Here is a 22,958-nt window from a genome sequence, read left to right as displayed (position 1 = left end):
ATATATATATATATATATATATATATATATATATATATATATATATATATGAAGAAATTGTTACTGCACAAATTTGAGTAAGTAAATCAGCTTAGTGAGATAGCTGTAATAAGCTGTAATAAATATGTCATCTTGTTCATAATCACAGTGTGGGCTGAGCCAATAGAAAAAAGAGCTGCCCTTAGTTCAGCAGTTAGTATTTTTGAGACTGGGGAGAAAGACAGAATTTAAAATTTAGGTGGTTTTTATATTTGTCTGATGGATATCAGAAGGAAGAGCCTCCTCTATGACCTGGGTTCTAGATGCTGGCATTAAATATTTGTGAATGTGGAAAAGACAAAAGGATCGCTCTGAGAGGCCATGATGTCCCTCTGTTCATTTCCCTCAGCACAGGTTCAGCTGGCTGTGACTTTTCCTCAACTCCATCCGAATTGAGTATAACTTGTTTCATGATTCATCTTTGATGGTGACTATCAGCATCTACCATTCTAGCTTCTTGGCCACTCCTCAGCTTGCCCTGACCCTATTACTCCAGGAACAGATTCGACGTCCTGCAGTGAGGCTAACTGGAAAGAGCATATTTGCCCTTGATTCAAAGATCCCATCTGTAAAATTAAAATAATAGGTGGCTAGTTTGGTCTACCTTTATTTTCTGTGATATCTGGTTCAAGATAGTGAAGAAGAAAAATTTTTTAATCTCCACTTTTTTTATTATTTTTTTTTAGAGAGATGGAGAGCACAAGCAGGGAAGAGGGCAGAGGGAGACAGAGAATTCCAAGCTGTGGAGTCTGATGCAGAGCTCGATCCCATGACCCTGGGATCATGACCTGAGCTGAAGTCAGAGGTCAGATGCTTAACTGACTGAGTCACCCAGCAGCTCTTTAGTCTCCACTTTTACAGTATCTTTATACATGTCATCAAGCCTTGCCAGGATAGTTCATTTAAAGTTAAGGAATTTTCAAAATTGAGACTTTATCATCAGTTCGACTAAAGGCTGCTAACAAAAGCTAATCACTTTATATTTTGCCTATTTGTCATTATTATATGCCTCCCAGGCCTTCAAAACTATCATTTCCATGGTTTTTATGTATTTAAAAACAAAGAAAAATTCTTTGGCTAATCTCTATCTTGAAGAGGATGAATATTTTACCATCAAAAGAAATTTTTTAACATTTATTCATTTTTGAGAGACAGAGAGAGAGAGAGAGTGTGTGAGCAGGGGAGGGGCAGAGAGAAGGGGAGATAAATCCAAAGCAGGCTTCAGGATCCTAGCTGTCAGCACAGAGCCGGATGCAGGGCTTGAACCCACGAACAGTGAGATCATGACGCAAGCTGAAATCAGATGCCCAACAGACTGAGCCATCCAAGAACCCCCAAATATTTTACCATTAAATGAGAAGTAACAACTGTTAAGATAATGTTAAAAATAAAGTGCTTGGTTGTCTGCAAAAGTAACAATTAATTATATTGAGAAGGATTTTAGATGGATTCAAGAGGAGGTGCCATTACTGCTGGATCTTGAAGGATAACTCAGATTGCTGCAAAGAAAAACTGGAGGAAATGTATTTTAGACCAAAGGAAGAAAATGAGGAAATATACAATGGTTAGTGAGCAAATGCTAGGACTCCACTGTAGTGCACCCTAGCCATGGGCTCATTAAGGATGAGGTAAATTTAACTCCCTCCAAATGGGTACGATGTTGTTTTAGAAATTGTGGTTCTTAGGCACCTTGTGCATTCATCTTTGGTGCACAGCGGAAGTTCTCAGACAGGAAGAGTCTCATTTAACATCCTGCTACACAGTTTGGTGAAAAACCACAAAGCTGCAAATGTACCAGAAAAGCACAGACATGAAACAATTTCAGTTCAGAAACATGGTGATTGCAACTGTTCAGTTAAAAACTTGAGTGTCTTAAAAAATAATAGCCGTTTAATTCACATGCTTAGGGAATTTTAGAACTGGAGAGTTTTGCAACTGTGACAAAGGAGTAAAAACAATCCAAAATCAAAATCACTTGCATTTTCTGGACTTTGAAAAACACAGACTAAGCGAAGAGTAATTCAGAACTACATAAAATGTAAGGCAATGGAATTTGCCTATAGGTTTGGCTGTGATAAACCTTCCTACATGTTGGATTGAAAATTGCATCACTAGAGAGAAAGTATGCCTTAAGTTCTGTCTTACTGCACCAAAAACATAGATTTAGATGGAAAACTGAAATCACAGAGGATTTTAAATTGCAGGATGGATATTCAGGAAAGAGTCTCTAGTAAGATTTGGACAGTGCTAGTATAACACATTTATGAGCTCACAAAAGCGTCTTTCAAGCTACTCTAAGTGAGTCTTTGTGCCCATTCTCCAAAGAGGTAAAAGTCACATGCCCAGTTCCCTTCAACCACCCTCACGCATGGTAAGACGGCCTGTGCCATATCTCTGATGGTGACCACAGGTGGAGTCTTAGACTTTGCTCATTCTTTTTTCAGGAGGACCCTTCACAGATGCAGACTGCTCTGATTCCCCTATGACAGGTTCAAGTAAATGTACTAATGTACTAATATGACAAACCCCTCACTCGTCTTCCAGAAACTAAATCAGGAGAACACCTTAACAAGTCAGCTGGTGAGACCCTCTCTGTAGCCGATCTGCTGTGGTGTACTAAAGGCATGTACAAGTGCTCCTATCTCAAGTACAGTTCTTTTACACATTCCAACACTTGTCAGGAATGATCTATTGTAAGTCAAGGAATTGTTAAATTTGTGACTTAAATGTGGGGTCTCATTATTAAACAGGACACATTCAAAGCCTCTTCAAGTCTGATTTATAAAGGGAAAACCATTATTCCTCTGGCTTAATATTTCCTTTTTGCCATTTTGGGTGGCATCAGGAAGCTCACACAATTAAAGAGGACAGAGTTTAATATTTGGGGTATTAACTATCCATATAAGCTACCCTAGAGAAGAAAAGGAAAGATCTAACACAGTATCTGAATTTCTACATGTCTCTGCTTTAGTCAGTATACGTACACCTTAAACCTATAGGCTTTATATAGTGTTGTGCCTCCAAAAGGTTAATATACAGGTTTTAGGAACAAGAGCTGGAAGGATTAGTGGACTTACTCACCATCACGCACAATGATATCCTTAGGGAATCTGTGCTTCCTGTCTCTGGAAACCGGAAACGTCTAGTATCTATTAAAGAAATTGAATCAATGAGAATTCCTTACAATAAAACTTCAAGATTCAGATGATTTAATTGTGATTTCTACAAATAAACATGTAACAACAGTTTTTATATAAATTCTTGTTGGAGGGTGCCTGGGTGTCTCAGTCTGTTAAATGTCCAATGTTGGCTCAGGTCCTGATCTCACGGTTTGTGGGTTCAAGTCCCACGACAGGCTCTGTGTTGACAGTTTGGAGCTTGGAGTCTGCTTCAGATTCTGTGTGTGTGTCTCTCTCTCTGCCCCTCTCCTGCTCACACTCTGTTCCTCTCTCAAGAATAAATACATATTTAAAAATTTTTTTAAATAAAAAATTAAAAAAATAAATTCTTCTTGGGCATCAAAAATAAGTCATGTTGGGGTGCCTGGGTGGCTCAGACAGTTAAGTGTCTGAGTTTTAGTTTCAGCTCAGGTCATGGTCTCATGGTGCGTGAGCTCAAGCTCCACATTGGGCTTTAGGCTGTCAGTGCAGAGCCTGCTTGGGATTCTCTGTCTCCCTCTCTGTCTGCCCCTCCTGCTTGCTCACTCTCTTTCTCTTTCTCATTCTCTCTCTCAAAAATAATATAAATAAAAAAGTAAAGTATGTATCTAACATTATTTGAGAAAGTCCTTAATACTAAATATGACCACAGATGTATATAAAAAAAGGTTTATGTCAATTATAAGTAAGGAGGCAAAAGTTCTAAATCAGATTTTAGCAAACAATACAATCTCCATAAAAATTCCAATGATATTTTTCACAGAAATAGAAAAAATAATCCTAAAATTTATGTGGAACCCTGAAAGATCCCAAATAAACAAAGCAAGCGATCCTGAGAAAGCAGAACAAAGCTAGAGGTATCACATTTCCTGATTTCAAACTTTATCACAAAACTACAGTAATCAAAACAGTGTGATGCCAGGATAAAAAGGCATATGGTCCAATGAAATAGAACTGAGAATCCAGAAATAAACCCATGTACCTACGATCAAGTGATGTTTGATATGGGTGCCAAGAAAGTTCAGTGGGGAAAGGACTACATAGTGTCTTCACTAAATGATGTTGAGAACACTATATAACTACATGCAGAGGAATGAAATTGAACTTCTACCTCACACCACTCAATCCTTTCACAAAATGGATTAGAGAATTATATGCAAGACCTGAAACTATAAAACCACTAGAAGGAAAGATAGGTCAAAAGCTCCTTGAGATTGGTTTTGGTAAAGATTTTTTTTGGATAACACCAAAAGCTCAATCAACAAAACCAAAAATAAATGGGATGACATCACACTAAAAAGCTTCTGCACAGCAAAAGAAACAATCAGCAAAATAGAATGGCAACATATGAAATGTGAGAAAATATTTGCAAACCATCTCTCTGGTGATGGGTTAATATCCAAATATAGAAGAAACTTCCTACAGCTCAATAGTAAAAAATCAGATTTAAAAAGGGTTGTAGGACATTTTTCCAAGAGGACATACAAATGGTCAATAGATACATGAAAAGATGCTCAATGTTACTAACCATGAGGGAAACACAAGTCAAAACCACAATCAGATACCCCTTCCCATCTGTCAGGATGGCTATTATCAAAAAGACAAGAAACAACAAGTGTTGGCAAAGCTGTGAAGAAAAGGGAACACTTGTGCACTGTTGGTGGGGATGTAAATTGGTAGAGCCACAATGGAAAACAATATGGAGGTTCCTCAAAAAATTAGTAATAGAATTACCATATGATCCAGGAATCCCACTGTGGGTATACTTCTGAATGAAATGGAAGCACTATCTTGAAGAGATACATGACCCCCAGGTTCATTGCAGCATGATTCACAGTAGCCAAAATGTGGAAACAACCTAAGTGTTTATCAATGGATTAATGGATAAAAAAGATGAGTGTGTGTGTGCGTGGTTGTGTGTGTGTGTGTGTGTGTGTGTGTGTGTGTATACTATCGTGTATAGACAATGAAATGGAATATTATTCAGCCACAAAAAATAAGGGAATCATGTAATTTGCAATGGATGAACACTGAGGGCACTATGTTAAATAAAATAAGTCAGACAGAGAAAGATAAATAGTATATGTTCTCACTTACATATGGAATCTTAAAAAGGCAAGGTCTAAGATATAGAGAGTATAATGGAGAAATGGAAAGATACTGGTCAAAGGGTAGAAATTCTCAGATATAAGATAAATAAGATATGGCATCTAATTAATGTACCATATGGTGACTATAATTAAAATACTGTATTACATACTTCTAAGTTGTTAAAAGTAGACCTTAAGTGTTACCACCACACATGCAAAAGAAATCACAATTATATAAAAGAATAGAGGTGTTAACTAATCTTATTGTGGTAATAATTTTATAAAATATACATGTAACTAGTAATCACATTACACACATTAAATGTACATATGTTATATGTCAAAAAGATCTCAATAAATCCAGAAAAGAGGATCATGCCATCTGCAAAGAGAGATAATTTTACTTCTTGTGTTCCAGTTTGGATGTCTTATATTTCAATTGCTACAGCCAGGACTTCTGAGACTATGTTGAATAGAACTGGTAAAAGAGTGCATCCTTGTCTTGTTCCCAATCTTAGGAGAAAAGCTTTCTACCTTTCCCTATTGAGTGTGAAATTAGCTGTGAGTTTTTTCTTTATGGCCGTTGTTTCCTGCAGGTAGTTTCCTTCTATTTCTACTTTGTTGAGGGTTGTTAACATGAAAATATGTTGAATTTTGTCAGATGCTTTTTGTGTATCAATTGAGACTATTATTTTTCTCCCCTCCATTCTGTTAATGTCATAAATTACATTGGTTGATGTTCATTCCTTAATCTTGGGGAAAGTGCAATGTAGCTTTTTCTTGATTGGGGGTTCAATTGGCTGTTGTATTTACTTTGTTTTCTAGAGGTCCTATAAGATTATTTTAGTCATTTAATTATTATTATTGTTATTATTTTAATGTCTTTATCAGGGTACAAGGGCTTGGAGCTTCTAGCCTGCCACTTTGTGTGCATTATCCTCATAGTGAATCCTGTTTTAATCACACAGATTATTTATACTGGGGTCAAGCAAAATGTAATATAATTTTCCTGTGCTGGTATGTTCCCCCCTGCTGTTGGCCATGCAGACACTGGGTAGGCCAAAGGAGACCACTGAAATGGTCTTATCAGCTTTCCTAAGCTTCATTAACCTATTTCGTATATTCCTGGAGAGAAGACTGATCTATTTTTCTTTTAATTTCTAGACCAACAGCCAACATTGAAGAGTTTTCTTAATAAATACATTTCCAAGGGCTATTCAAGTCCAACCTAAGAGGTGAGAAGCTGGCATGAAATAAAGTAGGCTGTAGATTAAGTTTGAGGAAACAAATAGTAATGTAGAAATGGCCAAGCAACTGACATCTTACTTTATCCAAATACCATATATAAGAATGGCTTAACCTGTCTTCTTACAAAACTGTCCAAGATGTGCTTGAAACTGTTCTTTGATTACTTCAAACATTCAACAATTATATATTATTTACTATTACATAAGAGACATTTTACCAGGAGGCTTACCTTTGGGTGTTTATAAAAGTTATTACAAGAGGCAGTTTATGACTAAACATGAAAGTGGTGAAGATCCTTTTTACTCTATTCTATTGTCCTTACCTCACTCATAATCCTTTCCACATCTCTAAACTGTTATCATTTCTTGCAAACACTGCTTTATTGACTGTTTCTCATTCTTTTCCCCTCTGTGGTTATCAGTCACTGCAGCCAGTATGTTTCCTAATGCTTAAGGTGTTACTTGATAAAAAGTATGTCCTGAAGGAAGAGGCAGCTGTTGAGACTGAAGATAATGTATATGATGAGTGCTGGTGATATGCGTTAGGGAGAAGGGCATATGGGGAAGTAGGGCTTATCCTTGCTTCTTTCCTTTACCAGAACATCCATTCAGACAGTATGAGATGCATTCCTTTGAGTGATATCAATGGGTCACAGGGACTTATTCAACTACTGAACATTCACTCCAATGGTTTTGGCTGAGGAAAGTAGAAGGTGGCTAAACTTTGACTCACAATTGTTAAGAAAACAGAGCTGTGCCCTAAAGACTTTAGAGAGAATGAAATCCGGAATCATGATGCCTTCAGTCTTGTGTTCAAGATTGTTTTGGCTATTTGGGGTCACTTGTGGTTCCATACAAATTTTAGGATTGTTTGTTGTAGCTCTGTGAAAAATGCTGGTGGTATTTTGATAGAGATTGCATTAAAATATGTAGATTGCTTTGGTTAGTATAGACATTTTAACTATGTTTGCTCTTCTAATCTGTAAGTACTGAATGCTTTTCCATTAAGAGCCATACTACAAAGCTGTAGTCATCAAGACACTATGGTTCTGGCACAAAATCAGACACATAGATCAGTGCAACAGAACAGAAAACCCAGAAATGGATCCACAACTATATGGCCAACTAATCTCTGGTAAAGCAGGAACAAACACCCAATGAAAAAAGAGTCTCTTCAACATTTGGGGCTGGGAAAACTGTACAGCAACATGCAGAAGAATAAAAGTAGACCACTTTCCTATACCACACACAAAAGTAAATTCAAAATGGATGAAAGACCTAAATGTTAGACAGGAAACCATCAAAATTCTAGAGAAGAACATAAACAGAAACTTCTTTGACTCTGGCTAGAGCACCTTATTATTAGACACATGACTGAAGGGAAGGGAAACAAAAGCAAACATGAACTATTGGGACTTCATCAAGATACAAAGCTTCTGTACAGTGAAGGAAACAATCAACAAAACTAAAAGGCAGCCTATGGAATGGGAGAAGATATTTACAAATGACATATTTGATAAACATTTAGTATCTAAAATATATAAAGAACTTATCTAACTCAACACCCAAAAACCAAACTACCCAGTTAAGAAGCAGGCAGAAGACATGAATAGACACTTTTCCTAACACAAGAACAATATGGCTAACAGACACATGAAAAGATGCTCAATATCACTCATCAGGGAAATACAAATTAAAACCATAATGAGATACCATCTCACACCAGTCAGAATTGCTAAAATAACAACTCAGGCAACAACAAGTATTGGTGAGGATGCAAAGGAAGAGGAACCATCCTGCACTGTTGGTGGGAATGCAACTGTTGCAGCCACTCTGGAGAACAGTTTGGAGGTTCAAAAAACTAAAAATAGAACTACCTACTATCTAGCAATTGCACTATTAAGTATTTACTGAAAGGATATAAAAATAGAGATTCAATGTTTACGGCATTATGAACAATAGCCAAACTATGGAGAGAGCCCAAATATCCAGTGACTGATGAATAAAGAAAAGGTGGTATGTATATACACAATGGACTATTACTCAGCTACAAAAAGAATGAAATTTTGCCATTTTCAGTAACGTGGAAGGAACTAGAATGTATTAACCTAAGCAAAATAAGTCAATCTGAGAAAGACAAATATCATATGATTTCACTCATGTGGAATTTAAGAAACAAAACAGATGAACATATGTAAAGGGGTGGGGGGAAGAGAAGAGAGGTAAACAAACCATGAGAGACTCTTAACAATAGAGAACAAACTGAGGGTTGATGGGAGGAGGTGGGTGGGAGATGGGCTAGATGGGTGATGGGTACTAAGGAGAACACTTGCGATGAGCACTTGGTATTGTATTTAAGTGATGAGTTATTGAATTCTACTCCTGAAACCACTATTGCACTGTATGTTAACTAAAATTTAAATTAAAAAATAAAAGAATAAAAATGTTTAAAAAAGATTTTAGAGAGAATGAAGAAATGAAGACTGATCATAGTGTCACTGTCTGATGGCTGTATGAACACTGTGTAGATTCCATCACCTTGTCAGCCTGTGGGCATCATTTTCAGGAGATATTGATTCCTGTACAAAAAAGCATACTTTTGCCCTTCACCACTGACCTCCAAATCCCACTGCAACCATTGCAACAACCACCATGCCCAAATGAAAAAAAGCAGAATCAGCAGCAGCAACCACCCCCACTGCAACCCCTGCTGCCAGAGCAGGGAGAGACTGAAGATGGGGAGGATGAGAATCCTATCAGACCACTCAGACCCTCCCCCCATGGCCAATGGAAACTCTGGTGACTCCAAGTCAGCCCCAAACTGGAATCCACCCACATGTCTACCACCAGTAGAATGGATAAATACGTTTATACTCCAATAAAAATGAATGAACTCCTGCTATATGTAAAGGTAGATGAATCTCACATACATATTGAGTGAAAGGAATCAGACAGAAAAGAATGCAGACTTTCTTCACAGAGGTCCTCCAGGATCAAGGGGAGCAATGATCCCATCACTGCTGAATCTCCCATCTCCTCCCCAGGGCAGGGGCTCAATTCAAGAAGGCTTAGGCCCCAGGTGTAGCCCATATGGTTGATGTTGGTGGGGAGACAATACCAAACCTCTTTTTCCTAGACCAGGTCATGGGGATCCTTTCAGAGGAAGCTTTCACAAAGAGCAGGGAAATCCCTGAAGGCTCAGAAGTTAGTCTCCTATCAAAAATACCTGCTTTTCCAGGGATGCCCTAAAGGTTATGAAAGACAAATCAAACTGCCCTGTCTGCCAACACTTTGGCAAAAAGGGCCACTGTCAATATGAGGACCTCTATGTGCTTTCTACCACCCAGATGTCAATGGACTTCCTCTGTGAGATTGTGCCTTCCCATCCAGGCTGGAAGGAGCCCTCTGTGATCTAGCAGCCATATATTTTCCTGTGGCCCTGTCATGGCCACCGGAAAGCTGTTCCACTCACCCACCCCCATCCATCACCTCCCCATTTGGTGTTCAGAGTTGTGTTTCAGCACTGGTGCCCAGTGTGTGGTCTTTCCTCTGATCCAGCCCCCAGAGACTCACCTTCAGGACCCCATCTTTGCTCCCTTCAACTGCCTCCTGGATCCTTTCCCCCCATACCAACTGAATGCTGAGCAACAAACCTCTTTGGTGCTGTTTCTTGTGCCTCTGTCCACCCAGCCCCTGGTACTGCCCTCGATTCCTGAGAGCCCTGGAGAATTTCCTGCCGTTCTCTTCAAGCTGTTTAAGACCTTTTTGTGTGACAACACTTACCCCCCAAATTACCAGTTCCTCTGTGAAACTCATCAGGTTGACCTGGGGTCAAGTATGGATGATTGGTACAGAGTTACTCCCTGAAAGGCTACTCTCCCTGCTTTTGGATTTTGTAGTTTCTGCGTCAGAATCATGATCCCCACCTCTCTGGTCTGTGACCACTGTGCTTTGTGAAACTGTGCGTCCATCCCCCCATATGTAGCCTCTTTCAGTGTCCGTGGCATCTCTGTGACTTCCCAACACCAGAGTAAGATTTTCTGCCAAAACAAGTGAGCCTCGGTGCCCTCCAGACTTCCTGCACTTCCCAATGTGGGAGAATTGTGAAACTTTCTGCAAGACTGCCTCTGTGGTCTCCTCATTCTTCTTCTGCTGTCAGTTTTTCTGGGTTTGACCACAGGCCATGAGATGTCCTCTAAAGCCTTTGATGGCTTACACTATCTCCTCTCCAGCCCTCTTTAGTTTTAGACTACATCAGGGCAGGGCTCCCAGCCCTTTTGTCTGACTTCTGTGACTCTCCACCCACCCTTCCCATGGGTGGGACCAGGGCAGTGCTGTTGCCTCATCTAACCATCTTCCCTACATCTCTGGCACTGAGTGTTTTCTGTGAAAATGGCAGTGAACAGATTCAGTTATGAACTGGTTCTGAGGAAATGAGTCAGGAGCTATTTGGACAAAAGGGAAGAATGAGAGCCATTGGGGAACTGAGAATTAAATTTTTTTTCATCATTTTAAAAAATGTTTATCTACTTTTGAGAGAGGGAGAGAGAGCGTGTGAGTGGGGAAGGAGCAGAGAGAGAGGGAGACAGAGGATCCAAAGCGGTCTCTGTGCTGACAGCAGAGAGCTCAATGTGAGGTTCAAACTCAAGAGCCATGAGATCATGACTTGAGCTGAGGTCAGACACTTAACCTGAGGTTAGACACTTAACCAACTGAGCCGTCCAGGTGCTCCTAGTGTTTTTAAAAAATATCATTAATAGATACAATGGAAACAAACAAAAAAGTGCATCATTTTATTTCAGCAGAAGTAGCCTGAACTAGTTAAAAAAAAAACACCTCTAGAGAGGTATGCAGTATTCTGGCATTTTAAAAACTGTTTAAATGTCATGATTGGCCTCTGAGCCAAATGTGGTGACTGCATTCCTGGGTAATTGTCACAGGAAGGAGTTTGAAGAACACGGAGCACATAGACTGTTTAGTCCCTCAGAGAGAACAGGGCAGCAGGTGCAAAGGAGCAGCCATGTCTTCTCTGCCTCAAGCAGTCCCTTCTGCACTAGTTCCTAAAACTATCTTGTTGAGAACTCCACACAGAAGCTGACATAGTGAAAACACAGTGAACTGGGGCCCTAAAGGAGGGCAGCTCCCATAGCTCTTCCAACAGTTTTGAACGTCTGGGGCTTGTGTGGTAGGCTCTCTGCTAGGAGTTAGAGACACAATGATGAAAAAGACTGAGCACCTGAAATCAAGAGACAGAGGAGGGGAGATGGCTGTAAATAGGTCACTTCAACGTCACAATTATGTAAAAAGTGTCCTGCCAGGGGTGATGATAAGGAACACAGAGGAGGAAAAGATCGTCTGCCACCTTGGGAAGTCAGGACTTAGGAGACAGACAGAGGCCAGCAAATAACAAGCATGTGGTATGGGGCAGGCTTGTTTTAGGAAGATGTATACAATATACAAAGATGTAGAATCCAAAGATAACGTGTGCAGCTTGCAGAATCACAAGTAGCTCAGTCTAGCTATATCACATTCTATAGCACAAGGCAGCTGGAACAGGAATTCCAGAAAAATCTGGTTGATACTGAAGAACATTTTCTAACTCACCACCTTTATAAGCATGGGGTTGGAACAAAAAGGCATTCCAGCAAACTTCCCAAGTGACTGTATATCAAAAGAAATCAGATGTCATGTACAGCATGGTGACTATTGTCAATAATAGTGTAGTAGATATTTGAAAGCTGACAACTTAAGAAGTTCTTATCACAAGAAAAAATATTGTAACTTTGCACGATGATGGCCGGTAACCAGATTGGGGGTGATCATCTCCCAGTGTATACAAAAGTGCTGAAGCAGTATGTTATACACTCGAAGCTAATATAATGTGATATGCCAATTATCTCTTAGTAAAAAAAAGAAATCAGAGACCGGAACATTGAAGGATCATAATGAAAGCAAGACTGGGATGCACATCTTCTGGTTTCCAGCTCCCTGTTTTAACCAGCACGCTCTTCCTACCGCACTGAGGCATGCTGCTTCAGGGAGCTTAGCCACTTGCATCCTGTTCCTAAAGGCTCCCTTTCCAGGTATTTTTATTTTAGTTTTAATTTTAGTAGTTTTAGGTCTTTATTTCTGAATATGTAAAAATACATACCATGCATTCTGAATATGTAAAAATACATACCATGCAATACAACAAAATGCAGGAGGCATGGAGGATATATGATATAAAGTTAGCTACCCTCTCAAGCATCACATCTTCTACTCAGGTCCATTCTCAGTTGTAACCAGAGTTACTAATTTATTTCATATTTTTCCTGAGACATATAAAATAACGTATATATTCATATTTAAATTTACTAGTAGCAACTATGCATACTTTCTGCATCTTTGTGTTTTTTTCTTTACTTTATGTTAAGTCTAGAGATCTTCTCATATTACTACAGATAGAGTTTTCCCTTTCATCATAGTGACTGTAGAATTCTCTTTTGTGAAAATGCCCCATGATTTCTATTACCAGCACCTGACAGAGAGACGGGTTTTTTTCTGATTTTTTGCCACACACAAGTGCTGTAACATATAACCTAGTATGTATGACATTTGGCACATGGATAATTAAATCTATAAGACAAATTCCTAAATTTGAATTTGCTAGATCAAAATATATGCATTTAATACCTTGATATAGAATTGTTCCAATTTGCACTTACTAGAAAATATGGGAAATTTCCTATTTCTTCTCCAAATCCTTGGCAACCTAGGATCCCATCAAATGTGTTTTTCTTTGCTCATCTTAGAGATGAAACTCTAAAACTTTATCTTGCACATCTCATTATTAATGAAGTTGAATATATTTTATTTCTTCTAATATATTTGCCCATTTTGGGGGGATAGGATTGTTCTTTTTCTCATTGTTTTAAAGGGATCCTTATCACTTATATAAATTATATCATTTTTTCTGATATATATTAAAATGAATTTCTCATTTTGCCATTTGTATTTTTACTTTGCTTAAGTTTTTCTATGAAGAATACTTTTTTCTTAGACAGATGAATTTATCAGTCTTTTCCTTTATCTATCTCAGTATGACTCATTTTATTTAACATAATACCCTTTAGTTCCATCCAGGTATGGATGGCACAATTCCACACAATTCCACAAATGGTACAATTCAAACCTTTTTTATGGTTGTGTAATAATCCATTGTATGCATATACCACATCTTATCTGTTTATCTACCAAAGGACATTTAGATTGCTTTCATATCTTGCCTGTTGTAAATAATGCTAAAAGAAACATGGGGGGGGACTTTTTGAATTAGTGTTTTAGTTTTCTTTGGGTAAATACTCTGTAGTGGAATTACTAGATCATATGGTAGTTCTAGTCTTAATTTTTTGAGGAGCCTCCATACTGTTTCTGTAGTGGTTATACCAATTTATATTCCCACCAACAGTGGATGAGAGTTCCTTTTTCTCCACATACTCGCCAACACTTGGTATTTTTTGTCTTTTTGATTTTTAGCCATTCTGGTGTGAGGTGATATCTCACTGTAGTTTTGATTTGATTTCACTCATAAGAGGAATCTAAAATACCACAAATGAATAAACAAATGAAAAGTAGTACCAGACAAATAAATACAGAGAACTGGTAACCACTAGAGGGGAGGGAGTTGTGGGGAATGGGCAAAGTGGGTGAAAGGAATGAGAAAGGCTTCCAGTTATGGAATGATAAGTCACAGGAATAAAAAGCATAGGGAATACAGTCAATGATATTGCAATGGCAATGTACAGTGACAGATGCTGGCTAAACTTGTGGTCAGCAGAGCATAATGTATAAGCTTGTCAAATCACTATGTTGTGCACCTGAAACTAATGTGACATTTTGTGTCAACAACACTCAAAAAAATTAAATATATTTTCTTTTATCTATTTTCATTATATCATACTTAGAAAGGTTCTACCTTTCTGAGCACCTGGGTGGCTCAGTCGGTTAAATCTCTGACTTTGGCTCAGGTCGTAATCTCACCATTTGTGAGTTCAAGCCCCACACTGGGCTCTGTGCTGGCAGCTCAGAGCCTGGAGCCTGCTTCAGACTCTGTGTCTTTCTCTCTCTTGGCCCCTCCCCTGATCACGGTCTGTCTCTCTCTTTCTCAAACATAAACATTAAAAAAAAAATTAAAAAAAGGGAAGTTCTTACCTACTCCCATATTATTTTTTTAAACTCCCCCTATTATTTGATTTTATGGTGTAATTTTTCATGTTTATATCTTTGAACCATTTGAAATTTACTTGGACCATCTTGAAATTTACATGTAAAGGGGACCCCCAACTTTTCTTTTTCACATGGCTGCCTATAGTTCAAACACCATTTGCTGAATATCCCATATTCTTTCACAAAAGAAAATGCCCAATTATCATCTGCTGAACTTCTGCATGACTTTGTAAAGTTTTCTTTCATTTTTTTAATCTGAGAGAGAATGTGAGTAAAGGGGTAGAGACAGAGAGAGAGAATCTCAAGCAGGTTCCATGCTCAGTGTGGATGGAGTGCCAGGTGGGGCTTGATCCTACAACCCTGGGATCATGACTTAAGCCAAAATCAAGAGTCAGATGCTCAACCAACTGAACCACCCAAGGGCCTCATGCAATGATTTCTAAACTTTCAAGTCTGTTTTGTGACTGTTTCAATATTCAGATGTTAGTGCCACAATGTTAATTGTTGGGATGTTTTAACATGTGGCTAAAGCTAGTTCCCTTTCATTTGTCTTTTTTTTTCAGAACTGCTTGGATATTTTTGCTTGTGGTTTTTACATAAAACCTTCAGAATTAATTTTCTACTTCCTGAAAAATTGTTTGACATGTTTTTGGATCACATTAAATGTCCATATTAACTTAAATAATATTGACATTTTAATTTCTGTCCATTTTTATAAATTTTTGTGTCTTACATAGCATTTAAAAATTTTGTTCATGTAACTTCCACATACTTGATGATTTTATTATGTGGTATCATATTGGTTTTGATGCTACTGGAAATTTGGTCTTTTCTTCCACTGTGTCTTTTAATTTGCTACTCATTTCTTCAAATTAACTTAATCAGCATGAAGTTTATATTTTCTTGGTAAGGCCTTCACATATTTATATACCTACATTTTAGTTTTAACCTTTTGTTAAATAAAACTAACATGACACATATACCTCAAAAATGAACCAGAGCATAACAAAAGAAGCCTCATTCTATAATTTCCCAACAGGAATTCTGAGCTTATTTTGTTTGTGATTTCAAAATTTTAGATCCTTCAAAAGCAGTTTTTCTTGCATTTATAAAAGGGAGAGTTCACTTTGGAAAATCCCGTTATCAAGTTGGGTTTCACATTTAACATTAGAAGCTAAGTTAAGCATATCCATCAACTTCTCTACCTTCATAGTGTTCTTTGATGGGGTTTTTCCACTAAATCCATGTGTTTGAAGCTGTTGATAAGAGTATCTATGCGTTTAACTTCCTAATTTGCTCAGGATCATCTCACTGAGGGTGGGGAGATGTGAGTCAAGACTGAGAACTATTACAGAAATGTGTTCCAGTTCCAATGATGCCCTTTGGGAAACAATGCAGGTTTGGTTCTGTGTCTCAGTTCTGCTTGAGGTGCATGGCCAAAACCATCTACAAAAAATGAGAATTGCTAACAATGTGAAGAAAACAGGCTATCAGGCTGCATATTGGAATAGGGAAGATTATTCCCTTTATAGAGTAACTCACACAGATCTGGAAACAAATACAGCAGATTATAGGGCTTTAAGAATTCTAGATTTCATATCAGGCATAAGATTATACTTTCAAAACCCAATAGATCTAGTTTAGGTATACCTGATAGTTGCACTAAAATCCTAAAGAGTATATAGTATTAAGGTCCTATCCAATCCAAGCATTAAGAGAACAGGCTACAGTAACTACAAACAGCAGCCTACCAATCGGCAGATGTCATTTGTTCATTTCAAAGACAAACAGTAGAGGGGCACCTGGGTGGCTTAGTCGGTTAAGCATCCAACTTCAGCTCAGGTCATGACCTCACAGTTTGTGGGTTTGAGCCCAGCGTTGGGCTCTGTGCTGACAGCTCAGAGTCTGGAGCCTGCTTCAGATTCTGTGTCTCTGTCTCTCTCTGTCCCCTGGTGCTCTGTCTCTCTTTTAAGAATAAATATATTTAAAAAAAGAGAATAAATATATTTAAAAAAAAGACTAACACTACAGAAAGTGCTGGAGTCATGCGGATTTAAGGACCTCAGCAGGATCCAGAAGGATTTGAGGTTTTAATGAATCATATGTTTTTTATGATTCTCCCTGGGATCATGCTTTCTATTAGTTTTGGCTCTTCCCCTCCTCAGGAACCAGGCACTGTCCACGGAGCACTGCCCAAGCTCTGTGCAGTCTTACCTTCAGCTTGTGCATCAGCATTTTTTCCTTCTCTCTCTGAAGGCTTTCTCTTTCCCTCTCCAACTTCTCTTTCAGCTGGGCTATGCCTTCACTGAAGCTTCTCTCTTGAGCCTCCATTTTTTGCAGCTGCTCCTTGTGTTTCTGAGGTAGCAGCACCTGTTGCTTCTCAGCTGCCTCCTTCTTAGCCCGCTCAGCTGTTCCACACATGTTTGACAGAAAGAAGAAAGCAATCATCAGGTCTGATGATTTTATTCTGCAGTATTTCATCTGTTTTGCTGCAATGGCAAATTCGGCTTTTCCTTACATTTATCTTTTAACCATCTTGTTTACCATTTCTTTTATTTGATCAAAATGAAGTATGTCTTTTGTGTGTCAGGCCTTAGTAATCATTAACCACTGTTGATCTTTAAACTTTTGTTAAAAGAAACTAATATGACACATGCTTCCAAAATAACTCACAGCATCACAAAAAAACCCTCATTTTATGAATCCCTAAAAGGAATTCTGAACGTATGTCATTGTGAGTTGAGAACCTTCACCCCCACACCAGATAACTCACTAGGATCCAGGATTTCTTCACCAAACACTCCATCAGTCACATCAACAAGGCATGGACTCAACAAATGTTTATCTTTAATTGCCTCAATCTCTTTTTTTAGTAGCTGTATCTCTGTACGCAGCGTCTCAGACTTCTTTTCAAATCCCTCATTACGAAGTTCTTCTTCGACCTGTAGGAAAGGAGTTCACTTTTGAAAATCCTCTATTATCATGAGTAAGAGTTTTGAGTCTAACGGTTTCAGCAGTGAAGAACCATGTCTCCTGCACTATGACCGAGAGGCTCTTTGATGAGTGGATCCTGCAGAGTGGGGGTATCTGTGGTTTACACTTCCCCACGATTCCCTCAGCACCATCTCCCCAAGAGTGGGGTGGGGTCAGGCTAGGTCAGACATGAGAACTATTCTCACATGAGTTCCAGCAGTGAGGATGTCCTTGTGAGGGATGTAGGATTAATTCTAAGTATTTCTCAGTTCCACCGAGGTAGCATGAACACACACGTCTAACACAAATGAGAACTGCTGACCCGCTCTAGAACACTGGCTATCAAGTATCAGATTGAGGTAAAGAATTACTTTTCCTCTGTGCTCTGTTGAATGACTCACACAGATCTGGAAACAAATACAGCAAATTTTAGAGCTTTCGGAATCCTGCATTTCAAATTTTTCTGATACTTTTAAGATAGGCTGGAGTTCTTTTAGGTCTGTTTGATGGCCGAACCAAGAATCCTAAGGACTAGTGGACTAAGGACCTATTCAACTGGGGTCCACTGAAACCATCCTAACAATCACCACAAACAGCAGCCCAACACCCTTAGGGATGTTAATTGCACACTACAAATTCTCACTACCTAAGCCTTTGGAGTCTGTCCATTAAAGAGTCCCAGCAGGGTCCAGAAAGATTTGAGGTTTTAATGAGTAGTATGTCTTATATGATTCTCCCTGGGATCATGCTTTCTATTAGTTTTGGCTCTTCCCCTCCTCAGGAACCAGGGCACTGTCCACGGAGCACTGCCCAAGCTCTGTGCAGACTTACCTTCAGCTTGTGCATCAGCATTTTTTCCTTCTCTCTCTGAAGGCTTTCTCTTTCCCTCTCCAACTTCTCTTTCAGCTGGGCTATGTTTTCCCTGAAGCTTCTCTCTTGAGCCTCCATTTTTTGCAGCTGCTCCTTGTGTTTCTGAGTTAGCAGCACCTGTTGCTTCTCAGCTGCCTCCTTCTTAGCCCGCTCAGCTGTTCCACACATGTTTGACAGAAGAAAGCAACAGTCAGGTCTCATTCTACCCTCCTTAGCACAGATACCAAACTGACTTTGAAAAGGAAGCTGAGTAGCCTCTGAATTACGTGGGTCACCAAGAGCACATTTCAGAATATGCTGGAGGTGGCCCCCGTTTTCTGCCTGATATAAAAAGACAACTCTGATTGTTAATATGCATATTTAGCAGTTTTGTTCCACAAAAGGAGAGGAAGCCCTTTGGTTCATGCAGGTTTTGCCCTCATCCTGTCTGGAGGTAGTGCAGGAACCCACCCACTGGGCACCTTCAGCCCTGCGCCTGTACCTGCCAGCTCCTTCTCCTGACAGGTGAGGGCTTTGTCCCCCTGCAGAACGGATTTCTCTATTGGCACCTGGCACTGTAAGAAGTGCTGGAGAACTTCATTTGCCTGAGGAAACAAGGAGCAGAGACGTGTCATGCAGAACACAGCTTGTCTTATTTTTGGGGGGGAAATTAGTGTTCTACAAAGTCACAAATCTGACATTGCGAACTTTGCATTCGCTTAGCCATCCCTCACTAACTTTCCTTCCATGGCTCCAATATAAATTCTGACTTATTTTTGTGAGACCTGAAACCTTCCATCGCAGCCTTTGTAGCCCTCCATCCTCTCCAGTGAAGCCTTCCACTATCCATCCTGGGGGCCACCCAGCACACTTCAGTGAGTATATAAACAGGGACTCCTGCTTTGTCAAACATTTGCTCAATCTCTTTTCTGCCAGGATGCTCATCTACCCTTTCTTAAGTAGGATAACATTTATGGATACTTCATCCTGTAACTCTTAGTGCTCTTCCAGAGTGCTTTGCTAAGCTCCTTTCCAGTTTTATGGATGGCCAATTACTCCGAACTGCCCTACCAGCTTTCCCACTTGCTGGTAGTACGACTCTGGGTAACTTGTTTTCTTCTTCGTGTATCGCATTTGTCAACTGCCTAACCACAGTACCTAAGTTATAATAATATTCTGAGCATTAAATTGACAATCCAACCAAAATACTTAACTATAGGTTACTTACTATATGCATGGCATAGTAAGGGGGTGCTGGACATGTCTGCTAGTTTTTTTTGAGAGACAGAAAGAGTGCGAGTGAGAGAGAGCGAGCGAGTGAACAGGCGAAGGGCAGAGGGACCGAGAGAGAGAATCTTATGCAGGCTCCACATCCAGCATGGAACCCAATATTCAGGGCTCAGTTTTATCACCAAGAGATCATGACCTGAGCTGAAATCAAGAATTGGACACTCAACCAATTGAGCCACCCAGAGGTCCCATCAGCCAATATTATAATTATTGTTATTATCAATAATCATTACCATTATTTTACTATCTGTTCCTAAAAGTATGATAATTATATATTTGCTCAATTATTTGTCTTCATTTCAGGTGTGTTTACTCTTTGCATCCTCTATATTTAGCCAAGAAATGACCACATTGTTTGATAAAGAAAAATTGTTCTCTTTAACCCAGAATTCCCAGAACACTGAAAATATATTTCCAGTCTCTTCAACAATATATAACTAATTGTAGATAAAAACTAAAAGTGTGGAGATATCACTCTGCTCTGCTTTCTCCACAAAAATGGTGCTATGATCTTAGATTTTCAGAAAAAGCAACAAACACCCTTTGACTCCAGGGTTCTGACGACTATATCTCCCTCTTTATTCCTCACCTTAACCCCTTTTCTGGGCACTAGGTTATAGTCCCATTCAACCTTCTTCTTTGCTTCTAAGTAGAGACTGTGTCCTCCAGGAACACAGAAAGTTCCTCTTAAAATACTTTTCATCAGAGGCTCTGAAAGTTGCTTAAGCTTTGTCTGGCAATAGTTGACAGATGAGTCTTCATTCTGCAGCAAGAAATCCTTCTTCTTTTTCTCTATGGTGTCCTGCCAGGGAAATGGGGGAGAAATCCAACAAAAAGAAGCTGTTAGAAGGGAAAGTCCAATGGTGTCCTCTTAGAAAAAACATCCCAATCACCTATGAGTAGACTGGAACATGTAATGGACCAGGACTCAAGAGACTTTTTGTCCTAATCCTGATCAATTCTGTGTTATTTGTGGAAATAACACAAATAAGTTATCTTAACTCCTTTGGATTCAGGATTATAATCTATAAAATGATGGGGTTGGAAGACATAAACTCCAATTTTCCTTCTACTGTAGGATGATTACCAGTGACCCAACCATCAATAATAGACAATAGCAAGTTGAATTGTGGCCAGAAGTAGCATTTCTTTAGAGCATTTGCATTGCTACAAATGGATTTTGTGTCCAAAGAAAATCAACCACCCAGTGATGACTGAAGAATACTCTGAACAGAGTTTGGAATCCTTAATGAATTCTTCCACCAAGGATTCCAGTATGTGAAGACAGAAAAACAGAACTTTTCCCCTTGAATTTGTAAATTGAAATCCAAAGGACTGGATATGCCAACAACCTTAATGAACTGGAGGCTTCTCAGAGGCCTGCAGATGAGAACTCACTCAGGCTGACACCTTGATTTTAGCCTTCTGATACCATGAGCAGAGCACATGACCATTCCACGCCAGACTTCTGACCTACAGATTGGTGAACTTATTCATATTTGTTGTTTTAAACTGGTGAATTCATGGCAATTTTTAATGAAGCATTAGAAAATTAACGAATTGCCTATGTTATAGTAAAAGGGTGAACTGTAACCCTGCAGAGCCCTGTTTCACAACAATCCAGGCTATTTAAAAAGATGAGCTATTTAATAAAAAATAAAGGCTTTAAGCATCCTTTCAGAAGGGGAGAAATCAGGAGTGATAAATTACCATGAGATTTTTACCATAAGACAATTACCATGAGATTTTTCTGAAACTCCTGTTTGTCATCCTTGAAGGAATGCTCCATGAAGACTGCAATGGCTTCCCTCTCGCAGTGCGCATGCACATCCAGCAGCTCCTGGAGCGTGTCTGTGGGAAGCCTCACTCGCTGGGCCATCTGCTCGCTGTAGTGGTCGGCTGCCTTCTGCACGGCTTTGGAGTTCTCACGCTGGGCCAGAGCTATCACCGCGTTCTCCAAGCAAGGAATTTCTCCCGTCCTGATGGCATCCACATAGGCTTTCAACAGAGTCCCCAGCCCTGAATACACCAGGAAGTTTGAGGATAAATACCTAGGTCTCAAAGATTGGCTTCCAGTTTTTATGAAACATCATTCTAAGATCACAAAAAATTCCACCTTATTTAGAAGGAAATTTAATTTTCTTCTTTGGGAATCTATTCCTTTCTAATGGCATCACTGTTTTCCTGTTCTTTTTTGTTCTCCATTTCTTCATATTATAATTTAAATGACCAATTACAACCAATATGTTCATGGGTCACTGAAAAAATAGTTTCCCATTCATGAGAACAAAAAGGAATGGATTATATAGGTGAAGTAGTATACACAAACAAGACCAGCTACATAATTTGTGTGGCTCTTAGTTGAAAATGATCAAGAATTCAAAACACGGATAGAGGGATGCCTGGGTGGCTCAGCTGGTTAAGTAGTCGACTCTTGATTTTCACTCAGGTCATGATCTCATTGTTTGTCAGTTGAAGTCCCACACTTCAGACTTCACTGACCACTTGGAATTCTCTCTCTCAAAATAAATAAATAAATAAAACAAAACAAAACAAAACAGAGAGAGAGAGTGTAAGCTCATCTCCACACGGGACTGCATAAGTCACATATCCTTGAAACATGCCCTTATAGATAAGATTAAGACATAATTTTCCTTCTCAACGGGCTTAAAGGAACTTATACCTTCCTATTTATGATTGGACTCAGGTAAATTTACAAAATATCTACTGTATCTTTAAATAAAAGAAGTTATCCCATAGGCTTTCTCAATCTACAGATATTCTCTCTTTAACTCCATCTTGCCTTTTTATAATTAGAGGATTAGGGTCTTAAGATATATTAAGTCTCAGTAAACCCTCACATACGGAGACTAATTAAAAAACATGTATGGATATCTTGTCATGGATGAGTATCTGCTTCTCCATAGTTACACACAGATGTCAACAAAATTACTGACAAATGCAGAGTATACTCAAAGCTCTACCACATACACTGATACAGAGACATGCTTAGGGACAAAGGTGACTCACGGTTCCCAGTAACAATGATTCCCTCTCGTAGGGTCTTGGTCTTTGTATGAGTGAAAATATAGGTACAGAATTTG

The 22,958-nt window shown here is 39.0% G+C and overlaps 1 protein-coding gene across 3 annotated transcripts in view; it reads right to left on the bottom strand.

Moving 5' to 3' along the window:
* The window catches only part of LOC115298397 (guanylate-binding protein 4-like), a 38,857-nt gene that overhangs the window by 836 nt on the left and 15,063 nt on the right, over positions 1–22,958 (bottom strand). For 2 of the 3 annotated variants that reach the window (XM_029947145.1, XM_029947143.1), the window contains 8 exons: positions 21,593–21,873; positions 20,444–20,656; positions 19,067–19,169; positions 18,547–18,740; positions 17,516–17,684; positions 16,957–17,150; positions 3,121–3,188; positions 1,422–1,428 (listed from right to left, as the gene is read on the bottom strand). In XM_029947145.1, the coding sequence (XP_029803005.1) occupies positions 3,141–3,188; positions 16,957–17,150; positions 17,516–17,684; positions 18,547–18,740; positions 19,067–19,169; positions 20,444–20,656; positions 21,593–21,873 (1,202 nt within the window). In that variant the 3' untranslated portion in view covers positions 1,422–1,428; positions 3,121–3,140. Of the gene's footprint in view, positions 1–1,421; positions 1,429–3,120; positions 3,189–16,956; positions 17,151–17,515; positions 17,685–18,546; positions 18,741–19,066; positions 19,170–20,443; positions 20,657–21,592; positions 21,874–22,884; positions 22,956–22,958 lie in introns of all 3 variants that reach the window. The other variant, XM_029947144.1, reaches the window with a different exon arrangement.

This window comes from Suricata suricatta, chromosome 8, assembly GCF_006229205.1.
Source record: "Suricata suricatta isolate VVHF042 chromosome 8, meerkat_22Aug2017_6uvM2_HiC, whole genome shotgun sequence".
Taxonomy (NCBI): domain Eukaryota; kingdom Metazoa; phylum Chordata; class Mammalia; order Carnivora; family Herpestidae; genus Suricata; species Suricata suricatta.
Note: the sequence above shows the minus strand (reverse complement) of the source record. Positions and strands in the feature narration are given on the sequence as shown.